Raw genomic sequence first — 23356 nt, 5'->3', positions numbered from 1 at the left:
CGACCAGAAGAGCATTAGAGTAATCAAGTCTGAAGGTAGCAGAAGCATGTATAAAAGTTTCAGTAGCAGGTGGGCTGATGTAGGAGTGGAGGTGGAAGTAAGCGGTCTTTGTGATGGAAAGGATATGGGATCCGAAGCTTAGCTTGGGGTCAAACAGAACGTCAAGGTTGCTATAGTCTGGTTCAGCCTGAGACAGTAGCTAACGAGGAGGATGGAGTCAGTGGTCAGGGGGTGGAGTTTGTAGTGGGGGTTGAAAACATTGATCTTCCCAATGTTTTCCCGAAGGAAGTTACAGATCGTCCAAGGCTGGATGTCAGATTAAAGGGTTTCCCAGCACAGTCAGTGGACGGGTCATGATGGGTGTCATCAGCATACATATGGAGGCTTATCTGTAGCTGATGTCACCAAGGGGCTGCATGGTGAAAAAGAGGGGTCAGGGTTCAATTCTTAGGGGACGCCTGAGGTGATGATGCTTAGGTTAGGAAGAGAAACAATTGCTGGAGATGCCCTTGGATAAGAAAGAGTGGATCCAAACAGTTCCACGGTCTAGTCAACAATGGAGAGGCATTGGAGGAGGATGGTGCATTCAATCTGTTGAAGGCTGTAGCGAGGTCAAGGGGCGATAATACACCATGGTCATAGTCACTGAGAATGTCGTTCATGACTTGCTTAGGACCGTTTCAATGCTGTGGGATGGGCAGAAACCTGAATGGAAGGATTCAAACATATAGTTGCAGTAGAGCTTGGAAAGGAAAAGGAGGTTAGAGTTTGGGTGATAGTTAATATGGACTGAGGGGTTGAGAGAGGAGATGATAATGGTTTTTGAAGTGTCTGACTAGTATGGGGGTCAGGAAAAGAAATCGGGTGATTAGGAGATTTGTAGGAATGGAGTGAAAACTCAGTGTTTGCTAATTTTACTTTTTGCATGTTGCTGGGTCAAATAATATTTGTGTTATAGTCTAAACATGTTGATTTCCCAAGTGCCCTAGTACCTCGTGATCACAGTAGTTTTATTGAAATCTTGCCAATATGTAATTTTGTATATAATCGACTGTGTTGTGACTAACTACATTGCAGATACTAACTGTAGCATGCTTTCTCTAGTTCTAATGGAAGAAGGAGAAGAAGAAGAAATGACTGAGGTAAATCAACAGCATGAAGCAGGTAAGAAAATTATTTTACAAATCTGTCTTATATTACATATTTAAAAAATGCTTGCATCTGGTATGTGCAAAGTGTCACATTTGAACTTCACATATGTGAAGCATGTGTCACACTGGCACTTCATTAACTTAAATATCATATTCCTAAAACAGCAACAAATCACAGGAAAAGCCTATTAAGACAAACATCTGCTCATTTATATTACATATATAATGTTGAAAGAAAAAAGAATGCATCTCTTATATTCCAAGCGTTTCACATATAATGAATTACTTTTGAAATGTAGTGAATTGTTTGGTAGGCAGTTGCACAGCCATTTGTGCGCTCAGCTAGAACGCACAAACAGCAAAGAGACAAATGAACAGTTAAGCTGTTTTTTGGTAGTATCAGTTGAGGAATGTTGGTCAAGAGATCTCCCTGTACTTATTTCAATAATGTTATGGGATCTTTGACATCCAACTGAACCAACATTTCAGGCAGACAGGGCCTCTGTTTCATATCTTATCTGGAAGGATGTGTGTTAAATACTATATCTTCCTACTTACCTTGACCAACGCCAAGGGAGAACTAGCTCAAAAAGCAGAGATGTACTTATCTATACCCCCTGCTTCAACATTGTAACTTGAGGTCCATCAGATTTCCAAATGTCAACGTAAAAATGGTCATGTCCGTTGCCTGCAACAAAAAGTCTAAAAGTGGACTTTGAAAAGTTTCTCGGGTGTAATAAGGTGCCATCATCAATATAAAGAGTGTTTATATGTTGATAGTCCATCCCTAATAATGTAAAGTTATAAGTTGTGGGTTATCCCACCTTGCCAACTCCTTCACCAACTGCTTCTATCTCCAACTGCCTATCCAACATTAAGACATGGATGAGCCAAAACTTCCTCCAACTTAATGTCAACAAAAAAGAAAGGCCATCTTTCAGCTCCCATAAACATCTACAAGCCTCCAGACTCACATCCATCTCCTTACCCAGGTACCATCTTCAACTTAGCTTAGAGGTGTAGAACCTTGTCATACTGCTCAACCGCAAGCTCAGCTTCCTCCCCCACATTCGATCTGTCACCAAGATCACTTTCTTTCATCTCCCCCCTCCTCCACCTAAACTCTAATCCATGCTTTTATTACATAGAAACATAGAAAATAGGAGCAGGAGTAGGCCATTCGGCCCTTCGAGCCTGCTCCGCCATTCAATATGATCATGGCTGATCCTTTATCTCAATACCATATTCCTGCTCTCTCCCCATACCCTTTGATGCCTTTTGTGTCTAGAAATCTATCTAGCTCCATCTTAAATATATTCAGTGACTTGGCCTCCACAGCCTTCTATGGTATAGAATTCCACAAGTTCACCACCCTCTGAGTGAAGAAATTTCTCATCTCAATCCTAAATGTCCTACCCCGTATCCTGAGACTGTGACCCCCCTCGTTCTGGACCCCCAGCCAGGGGAAACATCCTCTTTGCATCCAGTATGTCTAGCCCTGTCAGAATTTTATATGTTTCAATGAGATCCCCTCTCATTCTTCTAAACTCGAGTGAATACAGGGCGAGTTGACCCAATCTCTCCTCAAATGACAGTCCTGTCATCCCAGGAATCAGTCTGGTGAACCTTCGCTGCACTCCCTCCATTGCAAGTCTTTCCTTTCTTGGGTAAGGAGACCAAAACTATACACAATACTCCAAGTGTGGTCTCACCAAGGCCTTGTATAACTGCAGTAAGACATCCTTACTCCTATACTCAAATCCTCTTGCAATGAAGGCCAACATACCATTTGCCTTCCTAACTGCTTGCTGCACCTGCATATTTGCTTTGTGACTGGTGTACAAGGACACCCAGGTCCCTTTGTACATCAATATTCCCCAATCTATCACTATTTAAATAATACTCTGCCTTTCTGTTTTTCCTTCCGAAGTGGATTACTTCACATTTATCCACATTATACTGCATTTGCCATGTATTTGCCCACTCACTCAACTTGTCTAAATCGCGTTGAAGCCTCTTTGCATCCTCCTCACAACTCACGATCCCACCTAGTTTTATGTCCTCAGCAAACTTGGAAATATTACATTTGGTTCCCTCATCCAAATCATTGATATATATTGTGAATAGCTGGGGCCCAAGCACTGATCCCTGTGGTACCCCACTAGTCACCGCCTACCACCCCGAAAAAGACCCATTTATTCCTACTCTCTGTTTCTTGTCTGTTAACCAGTTTTCAATCCATGCCACTATACTACCACCAATCCCATGTGTTTTAATTTTGTACACTAACCTCTTATGTGGGACTTTATCAATGGCCTTCTGAAAATCCAAATAAACCATATCCACTGGTTCTCCCTTATCTATTCTACCAGTTACATCCTCAAAAAAACTCCAGTAGGTTTGTCAAACATGAATTCCCCTCTCCTTGTTGACTTTTCGTCACGACTGGACTTTTCTAGTGCTCTTCTTGCCAGCCTCCCCACTTCTACCATTCTGACAGAACACTGTCTTTGGTAGGGCAGACTGATTTTCCTCAAATGGGATTCAATCACCTGTTTTTGATACGTCGCCAGTGATCCGCCCTGAGCCTCTGAAAGGAAGCAGTACACATACCTCTTTAAGTAACACTCTACTCCTGTCCTGCTTCAGTCTTACAATTCAAGTTCTGTCCCAACCTGCCATTACTGGAACGGTAAATTTATGAACATACGAATTAAGAGCAGGAGTAGGCCATTCGGCCCCTCGAGCCTGCTTTGCCATTTGATAAGATCATGGCTGATCTGATTGTGACCTCAACCCTACTTTCCCAACTACCTACTATAACCTTTTGAGTCCTTTGTTAATCAGGAATCTGTCTAACTCAGCCTTAAAAATATTCAATGACCCTGCCTCCACTGCTCTCTGGGAAGGGAGTTCCACAGACTCACGATTCTGAGAGAAAACTAATTCTACATCTTGATCTTTAGAGCTAAGGTCATTTCTCTATTATATTCATATCATCCTTAATTAACAGAGCTACCCCTCCACCTTTTCCTAGTTTCTTGTCCTTCCGAAATGTCATGTACCCTTGAATATTCAGGTTCCAGCCTTTGTCATCTTGCAGCCATGTCTCTGTAATGGCTGTCAGATCGTACATATTTATTTCTATTTGAGCTGTCAATTCATCCATTTTGTTACGAATGCTACGCACAAAGCCTTTAGTGCTGTCTTTTTACAACCTCTAGTCTTATCTGCTGGCACCCTCTTAAGTTTGCATGCTCTGTCCCTTCCTGCCACTCTATGATTATCATTTCCCTTATTGCTACCTTGCTCTCTTGCCTTGTTTTCTTCCTTTAATTTATCACATTTTCCCTTACTTGATCCCTTGTCCCCATTATTTAGTTTACAGCTTTCTCTACCGCCCTAGTTATACGATTCGCCAGAACACTAGCCCCAGCACAGTTCAGATGAAGGCCGTTCCCAATGGTACAGCTCCCACTTTGCCCAGTACTGGTGCCAGTGCCCCATGAATCGAAACCCATTTCTCCCACACCAATTTCCTATTTGTCCAACTGCTATTGGCAGCCTTTCATAAATTGAAAGATATATACAGATACAAAAAAGAAAAGGGGAGAAAGGAATTAAAATAAATATATACTATAAATAATATGATTGCCATTGCATCATATAATTGAATGGCAGAGATCTGTTTACTTGTGGAGGAGGTCTTTCCTTATAGATAAAACTTGGTCCAGACTTTTTTTTTAAATAAGCAAGCTAGTCCAAATCAAGTGTAATTCAGCCTGCCTCAAACACAGTAGTAATTCAGCACAGTTTTGAGTTAACTTTCAAGTAGTTTTATTTTATCAAGTAACTGAAACACTACTACTTGAAAAAGTATATATGCATTTTCTCCCTCCTTTTAATCCGAGTTTGTGATTGTCCATAATTTGCAGAGATTATGGGACTGAGTGGTGTTTTCCTTTCACCTCCAGAACTTGAGTTTGAATTCTGCTTAGTCTGTCTGCAGAAAAATTACTTCTTGCCGCAAAAGTAAAAAAACAAAATAAAAGAGTTACAAAGAAAATTCTGAACTAAACTTAAAATTGATTAGGATATATGAATTTATGATAAGACAAGAATAAAATGCTGATTACCTGAGGGGAAAAATACAGTAGAATTTTAAAAATGTACTGGAAAGAAAATAAGAAGCATCAAAAATTAACAAGAAAGACAAAACTAGCAAGAGGGGACAGGTGTTTTGCAAAACAATTATCCTTGATGTAGTCTAATCCACCAGGTCTCCATTGGGAATAAGATTGTTTTTTTCCTCAAGAAGTAGCCGCCTTATTGATAGCCAATTGCAAGTATCTCCCTTGCAGCATACACTACGTGATGAGCAGCAAGTTCAATTCATTTCTATTTCCATATAAAGTATGTACAAAAGTATGCTTCCAACAGTTTTCTTTAAGCAAAGACTCTTTTCGTTCATTCTGTTGTTTTCCTTTTCATTTAGTTGCTGCAAAGGAGCCTCTTCAAATGTTGACCACAGAGGAGTTACTACTTCTGCGAAGAAAGACATTACAAGAAAGAAAGATCCGCATAGCCACTTTGGCATCGTCCATCTTGACTGAACCAGACAAGAACGTAAGCAGAGACCCACTTTTGTGTTTTATAGAAAATAATCTCACTAACCAAATAAGTGAAGTGAGAACTGCTTCTGAGAGACTGACTAGTTTTTACTTGTGTTTTTGATGGCATTGTAGAGTAGATTGTATTTGAGCTGCTGTGTAATGACCCATGGAACAAGGTGCTCTGCAAGAACCTGCTAGCATCTCGTATTGCTCTTGGGACATTGTGGGACCTATGGAAGTGGTATCACAATGTTGCAGGTAACCTTTGAATGATATCAATGCATAACACTTGACAACAAGCCACTGAATGCAAAATTAATCTCATGCACAAGACAACTGACTTGTGTAGCTCATGCATGAAATAAATTTAATTAAATTACCCTTTTATATGACACATCTGGTATAAAATTATTTGAAATCTAATTCAAAATAAGATCAGTTGGATATATTTTAAGTGTCAGATGTGTTTTAATACTCTCCAAGTCCTCTTAGGTCCTGGAGAGAGAGATGATTTTTTCCCATTATCTTGAAGACCTCATAAGTAGGGGTTACAGTTAGACATGGAGAACAGATACAGCCTCCAAAAAATAACTTAATTGCTTGTTGTGTCTCAACAACAACATGCATTTACATAGTACCTTTTAATGTAGGCAAGCATCCCATGGTGCTTCACAGAAATGTAATCGGACAAAAATTGACACCAAGCCAATGAAGGCACTCTTAGGAGGGATGACTAAAAGCTTGGTCAAAATGGTAGGTTTGAAAGAGCACCTTAAAGGAGGGTGGAGAGGTTTATGGAGGGTATTTTAGAGTTTGGGGCCTAGACGGCTAAAGGCACGGCTGCCAATTGTGGGGCAAAGAGTGGAGGGGCTGTGTAAGAGGCCAGAGTTGGAGGAATGCAATGTTCTTATAAGGCTGGAGGAGATTACAGAGGCAGGGAGGGGCAAGACCCTAGAGGAATTTGAACACGAGGATGGGAATTTTTAATTTGAGGCATTGGTGGACTGAGAGCCAATGTAGGTCAGCGAGCATAGGGGTAGATGGGGTGAGTCGGTCTTGGTGCGGGTTAGGATACTGGCAGCTTTGGATGAGCTCAAGTTTTTGGAGGGTTTGAAGATAGGAGGCTGGCCAGGAGAGCATTGAAATAGTTGGGTCTGGAAGTAACAAAAGCATGCATGAGGGTTTCAGCAGCAGATGGGCTGAGGCAGGGGCGGACATAGGTGATATTATGAAAGTTATAGAAGTAGGCGGACTTTATGATGGAGAGGATATGGAGTTGGTAGCTCAGCTCGGTCAAATAGGACACCAAGGTTAAGAACAGTCTGATTCAGACTGAGACAGTGGCTGGGGAGGGTGAAATCAGAGGCAGGGAACAGAGTTTGTGCTGGGGGCCGAAGACAACGGCTTTCCAGTGTTTAATTGAAAGAAATTGCAGTTCATCCAGTATTTTAACATTTAATATTTTGGTGACACATTGGCCTTCTAACTGTGTGTTTACACTGCACAAGTTTAGCATTGATATGAATCCAAAACTATTATGCACTGATGCTAAAGTTGGACTGTAAATTGGGTATGAAGGCCTGAATTGACTCCAAAGAGGTGTGAGACTCCATCTTCCAGAGAGACTTGTACAGCTTTGTTCCATTGTCAGACCTGGTCTTGATACTAGATTCAGGCTGCATTTACCCTACATTTCAAACACTGGGTTGATGAATAGCCCCCTAATACCAACACTACGGCTGTAACTTGAATGTACTGATAATGTATACATAACAAGATAAATAAATTGTAATGGTGCTAGATTGAGGATTGTTTAAAAACCTGTAATGGTTCTTACTGCCTGCTTTCCTTTAGGACAAGGAACATAATGGTGTGGTTTACTATTTACATTCTTGTGTTAATTGCACTGTCAGTGTGTCACAAGTTAGAAACAATGTGTCTCATGACAAATTATTCAAAAGTATCTCCTTTTAGCGCTCTCAGCATTTAATAAAGTACTTCAAGCTCTCACAGCTAAATAAGTTAGTATGTTAGAAACTGAAATAACAAAAATATATATCCAGCAGTCTGTCATGCACATACTTGGTATGAGTTTTGATTTTATGTAAATCCATGGCTCCTGAAGGAAAACTTAAGCACTCCGTGGATAATTGATGACTGTTAAATGTAGTTTTGTGTATGCAAAATAATTGAGTTTCATGCCTCTAGTCTGAGAGGTTAATAATGGCTAACTGAATATGAACTTTAAAATCGTGTCAGTGTACAAGAGCAGAAATATGAAGGAAATAAGTATAGCTTGGAGAAATGTTTAATTTGGGGGAGAAAATGCTTTAAAATTGATTTAAAGCTGTTACTCTGTTCACAGATTAAAAAGGTGAAGGAACTGCGTTCCATGCTAATGGAAAAGGATCCAAATGTTGCAGTAACAGTGCGAAAACTGGTGATGGTATCTTTGTTGGAGCTCTTTAAAGACATCACACCATTCTATAGGATTCGGCCTTTAACTGAAACTGAGAAAACTACAAAGGTACTGAATAAATTCGGATTAAAGTTCAAAACAGTGCAACAGTATATGATAAAATACTTCATGTTGTGAAGGTTGTGCTGATATTAAATTTAGGAAAATCTATATTTACTGGTTATTGTATATATTTAGAATTCTCTCATCTAGCTCGCATGTACAAAATGTATGTGACATTTGAACCTGATTGGCTCAAATGTCATGTTCATAAAAAAAACTAATCACTGTTAACCGAACAAAGCTGACTGCTGAAAATATAACTAAATAGGTAGAAAATCTACCAATGGAGAGGTAACAAGCAGATAGAAAAATTACCAATGAAGAATTAGCAAACAGCTGTCAATAAAGAACTGGAAAATAGGAGAAAGCAAACCAATGAAATTTTTCAAAATACTTTTTGGAAATCATGTTATTTGTTAACCTGAAAATATAATACTGAAAAATAAGAGTTGTAACATAACATACATGAAAACTTACAAACGTTTAAACATACCCAAAAAGCTGTCCATGTTTCTTGAAAACCTGTCCAATATATTTTTCTCCACAGAGGCCTACCATCTCTTAGTGGCCTGTGTTGAGTTTTGCTCCTTTCTTTGGAGCTTGCCACGTTAAGCTTCGACCTTCCCTTCCAATATTTTTCAGGCCTCTGCACAAATGTTTTAGATTAAATTTTACACGCTGAAGTGTTGCCCTTATTTATAATGTGTGTGTTTATTATGTTCAAAACATGTTTTATATCTTTAGCAGTGAAAGAAATATAGAAGGAGCTGAAAGGAAATACATTACTATCTAAAGTTATGTTTGAAAAACACTTTTGGTTAAAATAAAGAGCCGTAGAATGGTTCGTGTGATCTAGTTTAAATTTGTTATTTTGATTTTTTATTTGAGAAAATGACTGAATATGGCAGTCTGCCAAATAATACTTCTGCTAGTGTTGACTTGGCCTTGATGAAACTACCTGTGGTTCACTAACACAGTTGTTTGAACCATACCCAGGTGACTTCTGTGTTGGAGAGAGAGATATGTACTTAAAAAATAGAAAATCTGCCTGGCACAAAATACAGTGTCATAAAGACCTGGGCCTGGAAATTCCGAGGGCCTCATTTCGCCGGTGTAAGTGGAGTGGCACCCATGCTCCAGCTCTTGGAATTTCAGTGGTTTTGAAGTAGGAAACATGACACTTATATGACCTTTTAGACCTCTGTATATGCACAACCTCAATGCCTGGCGAAGAGCCAACCCTGCAGCTGGGTGTTCCAGCTCATATTATTGAAAATGTTTAGTTGGTTTCCTGGAGCCCCACTGAATTCCTCCAACTCCGCTTCTGATCAGCATCTGTGAATAATGTCAAGGGAGATTTTGTATTGTACTATTACTTTGTCTGATAACACTCCTGTGAAGCGCTGTGGGATGTTTTACCACGTTAAAGGCACTATATAAATGCAAATTATTTATTTTACTGTTTGTGTAAAAATCTCATTCTGTGCAGGATTTGAATGGTAAATTTTTGTTCTCATGTCAAGACGTTAAACTATAAAATGTTTTAAACCATTTTGATTCAATACTTTGTTATTTAGAAGAATGCATCAAATAATAAATGTAACATTGATTTAATACTGTATGTATTTTTTTAAATTTGAGGATTTAATGAAATATTAACAGCTCACAGACAAAAGCTGAATGGTAGAAGATGGGTTACATAGGAACATATGAATTAAGAGCAGGAGTAGGCCATTCGGCCCCTCGAGCCTGCTCTGCCATTTGATAAGATCATGGCTGATCTGATTGTGACCTCAACCCTACTTTCCTGTCTTACCTACTATAACCTTTGACTCCCTTGTTAATCAGGAATCTATCTAACTCAGCCTTAAAAATATTCAATGACCCTGCCTCCACCGCTCTCTGGGGAAGGGGGTTCCACAGACTCACGACCCTCAGAGAAAAAATTTCTCCTCATCTCCATCTTAAATGGGAGACCTCTTATTTTTAAACTGTGGCCCCTAGTTCTAGTCTCTTCCACAAGGGGAAACATCCTCTCAGCATCTACCCCTTCTAGTCCCCTCAGGATCTTATATGTTTCAATAAGATTACCTCTCATTCTAAACTCCAATGTATAAAGGCCCAACTTGTCCAACCTTTCCTCATAAGATAACCCCTCATCCCAGGAATCAGTCTAGTGAACCTTCTCTGAACCGCCGCCAAGGCAATTGTGTCCTTTGGCACTTCATTTAAGATGTGGAGATGCCGGTGATGGACTGGGGTGTACAAATGCAAGGAATCTTACAACACCAGGTTATAGTCTAACAGTTTTATTTGAAAATCACAAGCTTTCGGAGGCTTTCTCCTTCGTCTACTCACCTGATGAAGGAGAAAGCCTCCGAAAGCTTGTGATTTTCAAATAAAACTGTTGGACTATAACCTGGTGTTGTAAGATTCCTTACACTTTATTTAAGAAAGTGGACAAATTCACATTTTCCCACATTATACACCATCTGCCAAATTTTTGCCCACTCATTTAACCTATCTATATCCCTTTGCAGACTCCTTGTGTCCTCTTCACAACTTACTTTCCTACCTACCTTTGTGTCATCAGTAAATTTAGCAACCGTACATTCGGTCCCTTCATCCAAGACATTGATATAGATTGTAAATAGTTGAGGCCCAAGCACTGATCCCTGTGGCACTCCACTCGTTACATCTTGCCAAGCTGAAAATGACCCTTTTATGCCTACTCTCTGTTTCCTGTTAGCATGGATAAAGGATTGGTTAGCTAATATGTTACCCCCCCTACACCATGAGCTCTTGTGTAGTAGCCTCTGATGTGGCACCTTGTCAAAAGCCCCCTGGAAATCTAAGTACACCACATCCACAAGATCCCCCTTATCCATGTTGCTTGTTATTTCCCTAAAGAACTGTAATAAATTAATCAAACACTGTTTCCCTTTCACAAAGCTATGTTGACTCTGCCTGATTGCATTGAGATTTTCTAAGTGCCCTGCTATAACCTCCTTAATAATAGATTCTAGTATTTTCCCTCTGACAGATGTTAAGCTAACTGGCCTATATTTTCCTGCTTTCTGTCTCCCTCCTTTCTTGAATAAAGGAGTTACATTGGCTATTTTCCAATCTGATGGGACCCTTCCAGAATCTACGGAATTTTGGAAAATTAATACCCAATGCATCTACTATCTCTACAGCCATTTCTTTTAAGACCCTAGGATGCTGTCCGTCTGGACCTGGGGACTTGACAGATTTTAGTTCTAATATTTGTTTCAGAACCCTTTCCCTGGTGATTGTAACTATTTTAAGTTCCTCCCTCCCTTTCATCTCTTGATTCACAATTATTTCTGGCATGTTATTTATATCCTCTACAGCGAAGACGGATGCAAAATATCTGTTCATTTCATCCGCCATTTCCTTATTCTCCATTCCCCAAACACTCTCTCACTAGAGGACCAACGCTCACTTTACTTACTCTTTTCCTTTTTAAATACTCTATCTGTTTTTATATTTCTAGCTAGCTTTTTCTCATACTCTAATTTCTCCCTCATTATTCTTTTAGTTATTCTTTGCTGTTTTTTATATTCTGACCAATCTTCTGACCTGCCACTAATCTTCATGGAATTGTATGCTTTTTCTTTCAATTTGATACTATCTTCAATTTCCTTAGTTAGCCACGGATGGTACGTCCTTCCCCGAGAGTCTTTCTCACTGGAATGTATCTTTGCTGAGTGTTATGAAATATCTCATTAAATGTCTGCCGCTGCATCTCTACTGACATATCCCTTAACCTAATTTCCCAGTTCACCTTAGCCAGCTCTGTCTTCATGCCCTCATAATTGCCCTTATTTAACTTTAAAACATTAGTCTTAGATTTACTTTTCTCTCCCTCAAACTGAACGTGAAATTCAATCATATTGTGATAGAGGTTTACCCCTGTGTTTCTCTACACTACAGCTTCCCAATATTACTTGTGCACAGTGTTGTCAAGTAGATGCTAAATGAAAGCTTTATATCCCCACAGGAAAGGAAAGTCGGAGGGTGTCCCCCGAACCAGTCCTTTGCATCTTCTAGCAGGTCTTCCTGGCTGGAGACAGCACAAAATTCAGCAAATTATTTTTTTTCCTTTGAAAAATTTTAAACCCCTACAGTTTCTATTAGAATCTGGTATCTATAACATGGGTGTATATACTTAAAAAGGAACATTGCCACAGAGGGAAGTATCCTATTCCTTCTTGTCCCACCATGAAACTTTTTTTTTAATGATTTCCTGTATGACGGAGTTATTTCGGTGTGTAGAAGTGGAAAAGTAGCCTCAGCTGGAAAAGCCCCACTCAGAAAATGTCCCTGGCAGCCTGCCATTCATCCAAGTCTGCCAAAACTGCAATTCATGTTTATGTGTTGACTTTGGACACAGCATTGGGGAGTTAAAAAGGTGTCGATGTTCAGAAAATGTACATATTATTTTCTGAGTAAAATAGCTGCTTTCAAAGAACAGATAAAGAAGGAAGTTGGCTGAAAAAAATTAATTGGGATTTGGGATTGCTTACCAATTCATTTGAGTACTTGTTTCATTAATCAAGTTTTTGCATGTACTGTACAATGTGTATGAAAGAATTGTTGCTTTGCTCTTGTCTCCATCTAGTGGTGCAATATTTACATAGCACTTGTAGACACACAACCCTAAGGATTACTGGAACCTTGTCCAGCGTTTAGTTTGTTGTTTAGAATATGGTTTGCTTGGAGACTACTCTGGGGAAAGTTCTACAATATAAGATTGATTAACTGCGTTGTGAGCTGTGAATGAAATTGTTGTAAATCTAATTACAGTCAGTACAAGTATTATTACAAGTTTGGAGTTCATCTCGCTGAGCTGTTAGCTCGTTTGCTAATTACAGTGAAGCTTCTTCCAGGAAGTTCAGAAACATTTAATAAGAAAAGGTTAGCATGGGTTTGTGATAGGTCTTTGAATCTTTCTTTGTTGTTTGAATTTGTAATATTCTGGGCAGCCATGATCATATAATTGAATAAAAACAGAAAATGCTAGAAATATCAGCAGTATCATTAGCATCTGTCATTTCTTCTTGTTTATTTCAGATGCTGACCGATGTGCTGTATATTTCCAGCATTTACAATTATTTTTTTCCTCTCATGATTGAATTAGCATGATCCTGAAACCTGAACCCAACCCATTAACTACAGTCGGCATCACATTTTACAAGTTGTATAAAATTATATCTCTATCAATCCATCTATCTACCTACCTCATATAATCTTACATACAGTGCACGCTCCCTTTATGTGTTACTTACTCATTGTCACACTTTCTTTGTCATATTTTGGCTTGAAGCAAAACAGCAGCAGATCAGAACTCGAGAGGTAAGAAACCTATGAGTCAAAAGTGAGGAAAGCAGTTCAAAAACTGCCACTCAAACTACTAAGCACCTCCTGAAAACAATCAATCCTGAATGACCAGTCTGAAAAACGTACCAATAAAAGAAAGACCGTGCATTTATATAGCACCTTTCACAATCTTGGGACATCCCAAAGCGCTTCACAGCCAGTGAAGTACTTTTTGAAGTGTAGTCATTGTATGTAGGGAAAGGTTAAGTAACTTAAATGCCTTTAGGAGTGGGGGTGGGGGGGGAGTCGTCATCTGTTTTTTTTCTTAGTAACTGAAATGTCTAAGCAATTGAGGTTTTAAACAAAAAAATTACGTATTTCAAAATAATGTCTAGATTTACCCATTGACTTGGCTTTTGTGTTTTTAATACCTCAGCCTGTCTCGACAACAACTACTTGCATTTATATAGCGCCTTTAACGTAATAAGGCAATTCACAGGAACGTTATCAGACAAAATTTGACACCGAGCCACATAAGGAGATATTAGGACACTTGGCCAAAGAGAGAGGTTTTAAGGAGCGTCTTAAAGGAGACCAGAGAGGCGGAGGGGTTTAGGGAGGGAATTCCAGAGTTTAGGGCCTACACAGCTGAAGGCACAGCTACCAATGGTGGAGCGATGAAGGCCAGAATTGGAGAAGTGCATAGATCTCAGACGGTTGTATGACTGGAGGAGGTTACAGAGCCTGTTATTTTCACAGAACAGTTGAAGCAAGTCACTAACAGCATCAGCAGATTTGAGCATGCAGTCTACAGAATTTCCAACTTGCATCAGTAGGTGTCTCTGCGTTGCCCTCCTCCTATGAGGATTACTAAATGAGAGGCACAATAAGTTGTGTGGATGGGAAGAGGTGGTTACAAAGGGACACAGACAGGCTAAGTGAGTGCGCAAAACTATAACAGATGCAGTTCAATGTAGAGTAGTGTGAGGTCTTCAGCTTTGGATCTGAGAAAAACAAACCAGAATATTTTTTACTAGTCAGAGACTAGGAGCTGTAGAGGAGGAAAGGGATTACAAATCACTAAAAGCTCGTGCACGTATACAAAAACGAATCAAAAAGACTAATGGAATGTTGGCCTTTATCTCAAGGAGATTGTAATTCAAAAGTGAAGAAGTGATGCTTAAGTTGTGCAGAGCCTTGATCAGATCCCAACTGAAGTACTGCATTCAGTTTTGGGCACTGCACCTCAGGAAAGATTTATTGGCCTTGGAAGGGGTACAGCGCAGATTCACCAGAATAATACCAGGTCTTTCGGATAAGACGTTAAACTGAGGCTCCTTCTGCCTTCTCCGGTGGATGTAAAAGATCCCATAGCACTATTTGAAGAAGAAAAGGGAGTTCTCCCCGGTGTCCTGGCAAGTATTTATCCCTCAACCAACATCACTGAAATAGATTATACAGTCATTATCTCATTGCTGTTAGTGGGAACTTGATGTTTGTAAATTTGCTACCACCTTTCCCTACATTACAACAATGACTACACTTCAAAAGTACTTTATTGGCTGTAAAGCACTTTGGGACTTCCTGAGGTCGTCAAAGGTGTGATATAAATGCAAGTTCTTTTTAATTTAAAAATCTTGCATCTGCATTGACTTCCTGTCAACATTTTCTATTTATCAATTTCTATGACCACATAATAATGGAACTGACTGTAAACTTATCATGTAATTACTCTTTCCCCACAGTAGCGTTGCTGCATTGTCATCACTGGTGGGAGGGTGTAGTTATAGCGTGACAAGTTTACATAAACTGTTTCTATCAAAAATGTGGGAGTAGGAATTTGAGGGAAATACAAAAATTTGTACAGAAATACAGAATGTGTGACTTTAAAACATGGGCTGATTTCTATCTGTGTGCCCTGGTCCACCCTCTAACTCAGCTTCACCTGAAGACAACACTTAACCTTGCCTTCACATGTACCACAGAAGATCAACTAGTATATTCTAAAAATGGTACGTCTAGTGCATTCTTCCTGCCTGTCACACTTCAGACATCGCACACTAGCCCCAATTTTTGGAGAATTAGGAAAATAAGTTTAGACTGGTGTGCAAGCTCACTTGTTACAGCAGATAGGGCTGGCCTGATCCAATTTAGTCTTAATTCGATTAGGCTATAGGCACAGGATAGGCTCACCCAGGAAGCTTGGCCTGCATCACACTTGGTTGAGGATCAGAAGATCTGACAAGCCTGCAGCTAGCCAAAGCAGGGAAATTTGTATTGGGGACATAAAAATGGAGCAGTGATATGGTGAAGACGTAGGTAACATTGTTCCCTTTGATGCTGAAGAGCTGGATGTCCTGCTGCAGGGAATGCACCAAAGAAGGGTAGTTGTATGTAAAGCTGAAAACCACCCTCCAGTAAAAGATAATGTTGCATCAAGGGAGATTGCCAGCCGGGTTCATGCATTCGCCCAGGTCTCTTGCACGTGACTGCAAATGAGGAAGAAGTTTGCTGGTATCAGGAAGAAGGCTCACTATTACACGTTTCTTGTGGGGTCCATCAAGCATGACTCCAATCTAAGTTGGGTAAATGGAAAGCATCATTTCAAACATTCTAAATCGATTGCCATTTAGCACTTTCTGTTTTAGCCCTGGTCTCCCAAGAGCCCTCTTCCCGCGCCCCAGCCCCCCCCCCCCCCCCCACCGCGGGTGTTTCTTCTTCGAAAGATGCAGTCACCATGGATTGCTGCTTACTGATGGCACCCACAACCATTAATATATTTTTTTTAATTCGTTCACGGGATGTGGGCGTCGCTGGCAAGGCCGGCATTTATTGCCCATCCCTAATTGCCCTTGAGAAGGTGGTGGTGAGCCGCCTTCTTGAACCGCTGCAGTCCGTGTGGTGACGGTTCTCCCACAGTGCTGTTAGGAAGGGAGTTCCAGGATTTTGACCCAGCGACAATGAAGGAACGGCAATATATTTCCAAGTCGGGATGGTGTGTGACTTGGAGGGGAACGTGCAGGTGGTGTTGTTCCCATGCGCCTGCTGCCCTTGTCCTTCTAGGTGGTAGAGGTCGCGGGTTTGGGAGGTGCTGTCGAAGAAGCCTTGGCGAGTTGCTGCAGTGCATCCTGTGGATGGTGCACACTGCAGCCACAGTGCGCCGGTGGTGAAGGGAGTGAATGTTTAAGGTGGTGGATGGGGTGCCAATCAAGCGGGCTGCTTTATCTTGGATGGTGTCGAGCTTCTTGAGTGTTGTTGGAGCTGCACTCATCCAAGCAACTGGAGAGTATTCCATCACACTCCTGACTTGTGCCTTGTAGATGGTGGAAAGGCTTTGGGGAGTCAGGAGGTGAGTCACTCGCCGCAGAATACCCAGCCTCTGACCTGCTCTCGTAGCCACAGTATTTATATGGCTGGAATGTTAAGTTAAGTGGTCAATGGTGACCCCAGGATGTTGATGGTGGGGGATTCGGCGATGGTAATGCTGTTGAATGTCAAGGGGAGGTGGTTAGACTCTCTCTTGTTGGAGATGGTCATTGCCTGGCACTTATCTGGCGCGAATGTTACCTGCCACTTATCAGCCCAAGCCTGGATGTTGTCCAGGTCTTGCTGCATGCGGGCTCGGACTGCTTCATTATCTGAGGGGTTGCGAATGGAACTGAACACTGTGCAGTCATCAGCGAACATCCCCATTTCTGACCTTATGATGGAGGGAAGGTCATTGATGAAGCAGCTGAAGATGGTTGGGCCTAGGACACTGCCCTGAGGAACTCCTGCAGCAATGCCCTGGGGCTGAGATGCTTGGCCTCCAACAACCACTACCATCTTCCTTTGTGCTAGGTATGACTCCAGCCACTGGAGAGTTTTCCCCCTGATTCCCATTGACTTCAATTTTACTAGGGCTCCTTGGTGCCACACTCGGTCAAATGCTGCCTTGATGTCAAGGGCAGTCACTCTCACCTCACCTCTGGAATTCAGCTCTTTTGTCCATGTTTGGACCAAGGCTGTAATGAGGTCTGGAGCCGAGTGGTCCTGGCGGAACCCAAACTGAGCATCGGTGAGCAGGTTATTGGTGAGTAAGTGCCGCTTGATAGCACTGTCGACGACACCTTCCATCACTTTGCTGATGATTGAGAGTAGACTGATGGGGCGGTAATTGGCCGGATTGGATTTGTCCTGCTTTTTGTGGACAGGACATACCTGGGCAATTTTCCACATTGTAAGGTGGATGCCAGTGTTGTAGCTGTACTGGAACAGCTTGGCTAGAGGCGCAGCAAGTTCTGGAGCACAAGTCTTCAGCACTACAGCTGGGATGTTGTCCGGGCCCATAGCCTTTGCTGTATCCAGTGCACTCAGCCGTTTCTTGATATCACGTGGAGTGAATCGAATTGGCCGAAGACTGGCTTCCGTGATGGTGGGGATATCGGGAGGAGGCTGAGATGGATTATCCACTCGGCAATTCTGGCTGAAGATGGTTGCAAACGCTTCAGCCTTGTCTTTTGCACTCACGTGCTGGACTCCGCCATCATTGATATTTCTATGGTCAGATACCAACTGAACATTAATTGATTGCAAACCTTTTCTTTGGATATATTTCCACAGGGAAAGTAATGAGGGTGTTGCTCTTGGAAACACAGTAGTCTATCACTTGTTTAATATACGTGTGCACTGGAGACTACCTGATGTGGCAGGAAAGAATGGCTTGGAAGGATTGATAGCATGATCATTCAATTCGCTATGATCAATGCCACAGGAGGCCTGTTATATATAATTTTGGACGTCACTCTCCAGTGTCAAAATTGTACGGAAAGAAAGCAAATCGGTTCTTGCTGTTTTTTTCTGAATGCAAATCCTACTGAGATTTTCCTCAACAATTAGCCACTAATTAATTAACCACTAATTAATTAACCTGAGGATGTGCCTGTTTACATGAATTCCTTATACAATGTCAATGGAGATCATCCTGTTGTATTACAATATTCCATTTAGTTGCAACTCCGACTCAATTTTAACTGTTGCAGTAAGGTAATTGAGCTGTGACCCCAGTCTGCAGTGTGGGGGAAAAAGATTTATAAGCTATAAAAGTAATGGATCTTTTGTTTTTAGGTTAAAAAAGAAACCCAACATCTGAGAGAATTTGAAGAAGGATTAGTGAGTCAATATAAGTTTTACCTCGAAAATCTTGAACAAACTGTTAAAGGTACCTGAATGCTTACAACACCACTATGAACTATATTTACATATTTTTGAAACATTCTTGGGGAAATTATTAATTAAAACTAGAGCAGAGATACCTGCCCAGGAAAGACTTGTACATCAATACAAGAGCATTATACATGCAACAGTGCTTTTAGACTGAGCAGGCCAGGACCTTGCCACTTGGAGCAGAGAGGAAATGTGCATCAAATTAGACAAAACAGAGAAACTAAGTGAGTTTAATTCACCTAGAGTTAGCTTAATTTAGTGCTAATTGGTCCATTTGCTATTTTTCTGTGATATAATTGGTCCATTAGGTGACAAGGAGAATAGAACCCAATCCCTTTGCAGAACTCAATAATATATTGTCAGAGAGATTAAGCTGCATTTTCTAGTCATCATAATTCTGGATGCTTATTTTAAAGCAGCTAAAGGTTCAATGTATATTCTTCACAATAAACAATCAGTGATTTGGAAATAATTTTAACCAGTTGTAGAATATCATATGTTTTATTGTCTTTTGAAGTGTAGTCACTGTTTTGTAAGCAAACATGGAAGCAAGATCCCACAAAATTGATAAATGCCCAGTTATTCTGTTTTAGTGGTATTAATTGAGGGATAAATATTGGCCAGGACACCAGGAGTACTCCTCTGCTCCTCTTCAAATAGAATTACATAGAATGTACATAGGAACAGGAGTAGGCCATTTAGCCCTTCAAGCCTGTTCCACTATTCAATGAGATCATGGCTGATCTGTGACCTCCATATACCTGCCTTAGCTCCATAGCCCTTAATACCTTTGGTAAACTAAAATCTATCTATCTCAGATTTAAAATTAACAATTGAGCTAGCATCAACTGCCGTTTGCAGAAGACAGTTCCAAATTTCTACTACCCTTTGCATGTAGAAGTGTTGCCTAACTTCACTCCTGAAATTCCTGGCTCTAATTTTTAGGCTATGTCCCCAAGTCCTAGGCTCCCCAACCAGCAGAAACAGTTTCTCTCTATCTACCCTATCAGTTCCCCTTAATATGTTGAAAACTTCAATCAAATCACCACTTAATCTTCTAAATTCCAGGGAATACAACCCTAGTTTGTGTGATCTTCGTATTTAACCCTCGGAATCCAGGTATCATTCTAGTAAATCTACGCTGCACTCACTCCAAGGCCAGTATATCCTTCTTAAGGTGCAGTGTCCAGAACTGAGCACAGTACTCCAGATGTGGTCTAACCAGGGCTTTGTATCGCTGTAGCATAACTTCTGCCCCCTTGTATTCTAGTCCTCTAGATATAAAGGCCAGCATTCTATTAGTCTTTTTGATTGTTTTCTGTACCTGTCCATGACATTTTAATGATCTATGTACATGGACCCCCTAAGTCTCTTTGATCCTCCACTGTTTTGAGCTTTTCACCATTTAGAAAGTACTCTGATCTATCCTTTTTAGGTCCAAAGTGGATGACCTCACACTTGCCTACTTTGAAATCCATTTGCCACAGTTTTGCCCATTCACTTAATCTATTAATATCTCTCTGTAATTTTATGCATCCATCTACGCTGCTTAAAATGCTGCATATCTTTGTGTCATCGGCAAATTTGGATATGTGGCTCTCTATCCCGTCTTCTAAGTTAATAAATATAGTGAATAGTTGAGGCCCCAATACAGATCCCTGTTGGACACCACTAGTCACATCCTGTCAATTTGAGTACCTGCCCATTATCCCTACTCTCTGTCTCCTGCCGCTCACCCACTTTCCTAACCAGGTCAATAATTTGTCCTCAATTCCTTGAGCTTCAACTTTAGCTAACAGTCTCTTATGAGGGACTTTATCAAATGCCTTCTGGAAAGTCCATATAAACAACATCCATAGACATTCCCCTGTCCACTACTTTAGTCGCCTCTTCAAAAAATTCAATTAGGTTCGTCAGGCATGACGTACCCTTTACAAATCCATGCTGGCCCTCTCTGATCAGCTGAAACAAAAACAGGCCATTCGGCCCAACAAGTTCATGCCATTATTTATGCTGCACATGAGCCTCCTCCCTCCCTACTTCATCTAAACCTATCAGCAGATCCTTCTATTCCTTTCTCCTTCATGTGTTTATCCAGCTTCCCCTTAAATGTATCTATGCTAATTGCCTCAACTGCTCCTTCTGGCAGCAAGGTGCAACATTCCAGCCACTCTCTGGGTAAAGAAGTTCCTTCTGAATCCCCTCTTGGATTTATTAGTGACTTGGGATCTTTTACATCCACCTTAACAGGCAGACATGTCCCCAGTTTAATGTCTGATCTGAAAGACAGCACCTTAAATAAATGCAGCACTCTCAGGACTGCACTGATATGCGGAGAGGGAGAGTGCAACAAAGTTTAGAGAGGGAGTTCCTGAGAATAGGGCTGACAGCTTACCACCAGTGATGGAATGGAGGTAGCAGGGATGCAGTGGAGGCTAGAGTCGGAGGAATAAAGGGTAAGGTCATTAGGCCGTAAGTAATTACAGGACATGGCCATGGCCATTTGTAGATGAGGATGATTATTTTAAATTCAGTGTGTTGCAGAACAGGAGGCCAGTGAGCAGCAGGGTGATGGGCTAGTGTGACTTAATGCAGGACAGGATGTGGACAAGTTGCATTTTCTGTATGGCGAAGCTTGGGAGATCAGCAGAGGACATTGGAGAAGTCAGGCAATTTTTCAGAGGTGGAAGCCAGTGAATTTGGAGATGGACAGCATTATGGGGTTTGAAGCTTAGCTCTAGGTTAAACCAGACTCTGAGGTTATGCGCTGTTTGGTTGAGTCTGAGTGAGCAGTTGGGAAGAGGGATAGAGTTGGAAGTAAAGGTATGGAGTTTTATGCAGGAACCAAATAAGGGGTCTTTAATCTTCCTAATAATTGAAAGAAATTCTGGCTGTGCCACGACTCTGCGTTGGACAGTCGTTCTAACAAAGCAGCAGTTGTTGGTAACTTTAACCAGGGTGGTCTCGATGCTCTGGAGCAGGATGGTACCTGGACTGAAGGAATTTGAACAGGGAGTTGTGCGAGTTGAGCACATAACTGGGAGGTGACCACACTCCAAGAATCTTGTATCAACATTAATCCTGCTGATTGGGGATTAGGTGTGGAATGAGTTACACTGATCTTTCGCCTTTTGTGAAATAAAAGTCTTACCCATCTGATGAGTCTAAATGGCCCTGTATGTCATGAGATTGACCAGTATCAGTTGTTTTCCCAGTGGCCAAGAACATTACCTTCAAATGTAACTGAGCAGCCACAAGAATAGGGAGTTTGGGAAATGGAAAATTCAAATTGGCACTTTTGTGGAGACAAAGAATAGTTAATTGTAGATACTGATCTGTATTTTGATCAGAATCAAATGCCTCCTAATGGCCATTGATTCAAAGCTTCAGCTGCCATATAGTGTTCCAAGGATTTTGTGGATGAGTTGTGCATAAATCTATATAATTCAGACCTCTAGCAATCAGAGCTTAATTCAGTAAAGAAAAGGCCTCTGTTTTAATGCCGTGAGTTCGTGAATGAGTTACATGTTCAGTTGCTGCTGATGAAAGATGATGTTTTCAAACCATATCTGAGAACAGGCTTTGTGTTGTATGATATTGGCTGTTGCCATAGAAATTAGAACAGTAGAGGAATAAAGGAAGCATGCTGAATTTAGCCTTTATTGGCATTTTGCCATTCTTGAATTTAAACATATTTTCCTTTTTATTCACCCAGACTGGAAGCAGATGAAGAAAAAGAAGAGTGATGTAGTTTCGTTAAAAGCATACAAAGGCCTAGCGGAAGTGGCTGTAAAGTGCCTATGTGAACTGCTAGTGGCTTTGCCACATTTTAACTTCCATAACAACATTGCTGTGATGATCGTACCACTTATGAATGATGCATCAAGAAAGGTAAATCAGTTCTGTATGTACATTCCTGTACTCGGATAGAAAAAAAACCTTGTGGTTTAGTATTAGTCATACACCATCATATATGCCACATAAATACTGTGGCTACAAGAGCAGGTCAGAGGCTGGATGACTCCCCAAAGCCTTTCCACCATCTACAAGGCACAAGTCAGCAGTGTGATGGAATACTCTCCACTTGCCTGGATGAGTGCAGTTCCAACAACACCCAAGAAACTCAACACCGTCCAGGACAAAGCAGCCCGCTTGATTGGCACCCCATCCACCACCCTAAACATTCACTCCCTTCACCACCGGCGCTCTGTGGCTGCAGTGTGTACCATCCACAGGATGCACTGCAAACCCGCAACCTCTACCACCTAGAAGGACATGGGCAGCAGGCATATGGGAACAACACCGCCTGCACATTCCCCTCCAAGTCACACACCATCCCGACTTGGAAATATATCGCCGTTCCTTCATCGTCGCTGGGTCAAAATCCTGGAACTCCCTTCCTAACAGCACTGTAGGAAAACCTTCACCACACAGACTGTAGCGGTTCAAGAAGACGGCTCACCACCACCTTCTCCAGGGCAATTAGGGATGGGCTATAAATGCTGGCCTTGCCAGCGACGCCC

The 23356-nt window shown here is 41.1% G+C and overlaps 1 protein-coding gene across 1 annotated transcript in view; it reads left to right on the top strand.

Moving 5' to 3' along the window:
• The window catches only part of noc3l (NOC3-like DNA replication regulator), a 63004-nt gene that overhangs the window by 19352 nt on the left and 20296 nt on the right, over nt 1-23356 (top strand). The window contains exons 5-9 of the mRNA XM_068002468.1: nt 1105-1164; nt 5647-5777; nt 8130-8291; nt 18735-18828; nt 22549-22724. Of these exons, the coding sequence (XP_067858569.1) occupies nt 1105-1164; nt 5647-5777; nt 8130-8291; nt 18735-18828; nt 22549-22724 (623 nt within the window). The remainder of the gene's footprint in view (nt 1-1104; nt 1165-5646; nt 5778-8129; nt 8292-18734; nt 18829-22548; nt 22725-23356) is intronic.

The sequence above is a fragment of the Heptranchias perlo genome, chromosome 21, assembly GCF_035084215.1.
Source record: "Heptranchias perlo isolate sHepPer1 chromosome 21, sHepPer1.hap1, whole genome shotgun sequence".
NCBI lineage: Eukaryota > Metazoa > Chordata > Chondrichthyes > Hexanchiformes > Hexanchidae > Heptranchias > Heptranchias perlo.
Note: the sequence above shows the minus strand (reverse complement) of the source record. Positions and strands in the feature narration are given on the sequence as shown.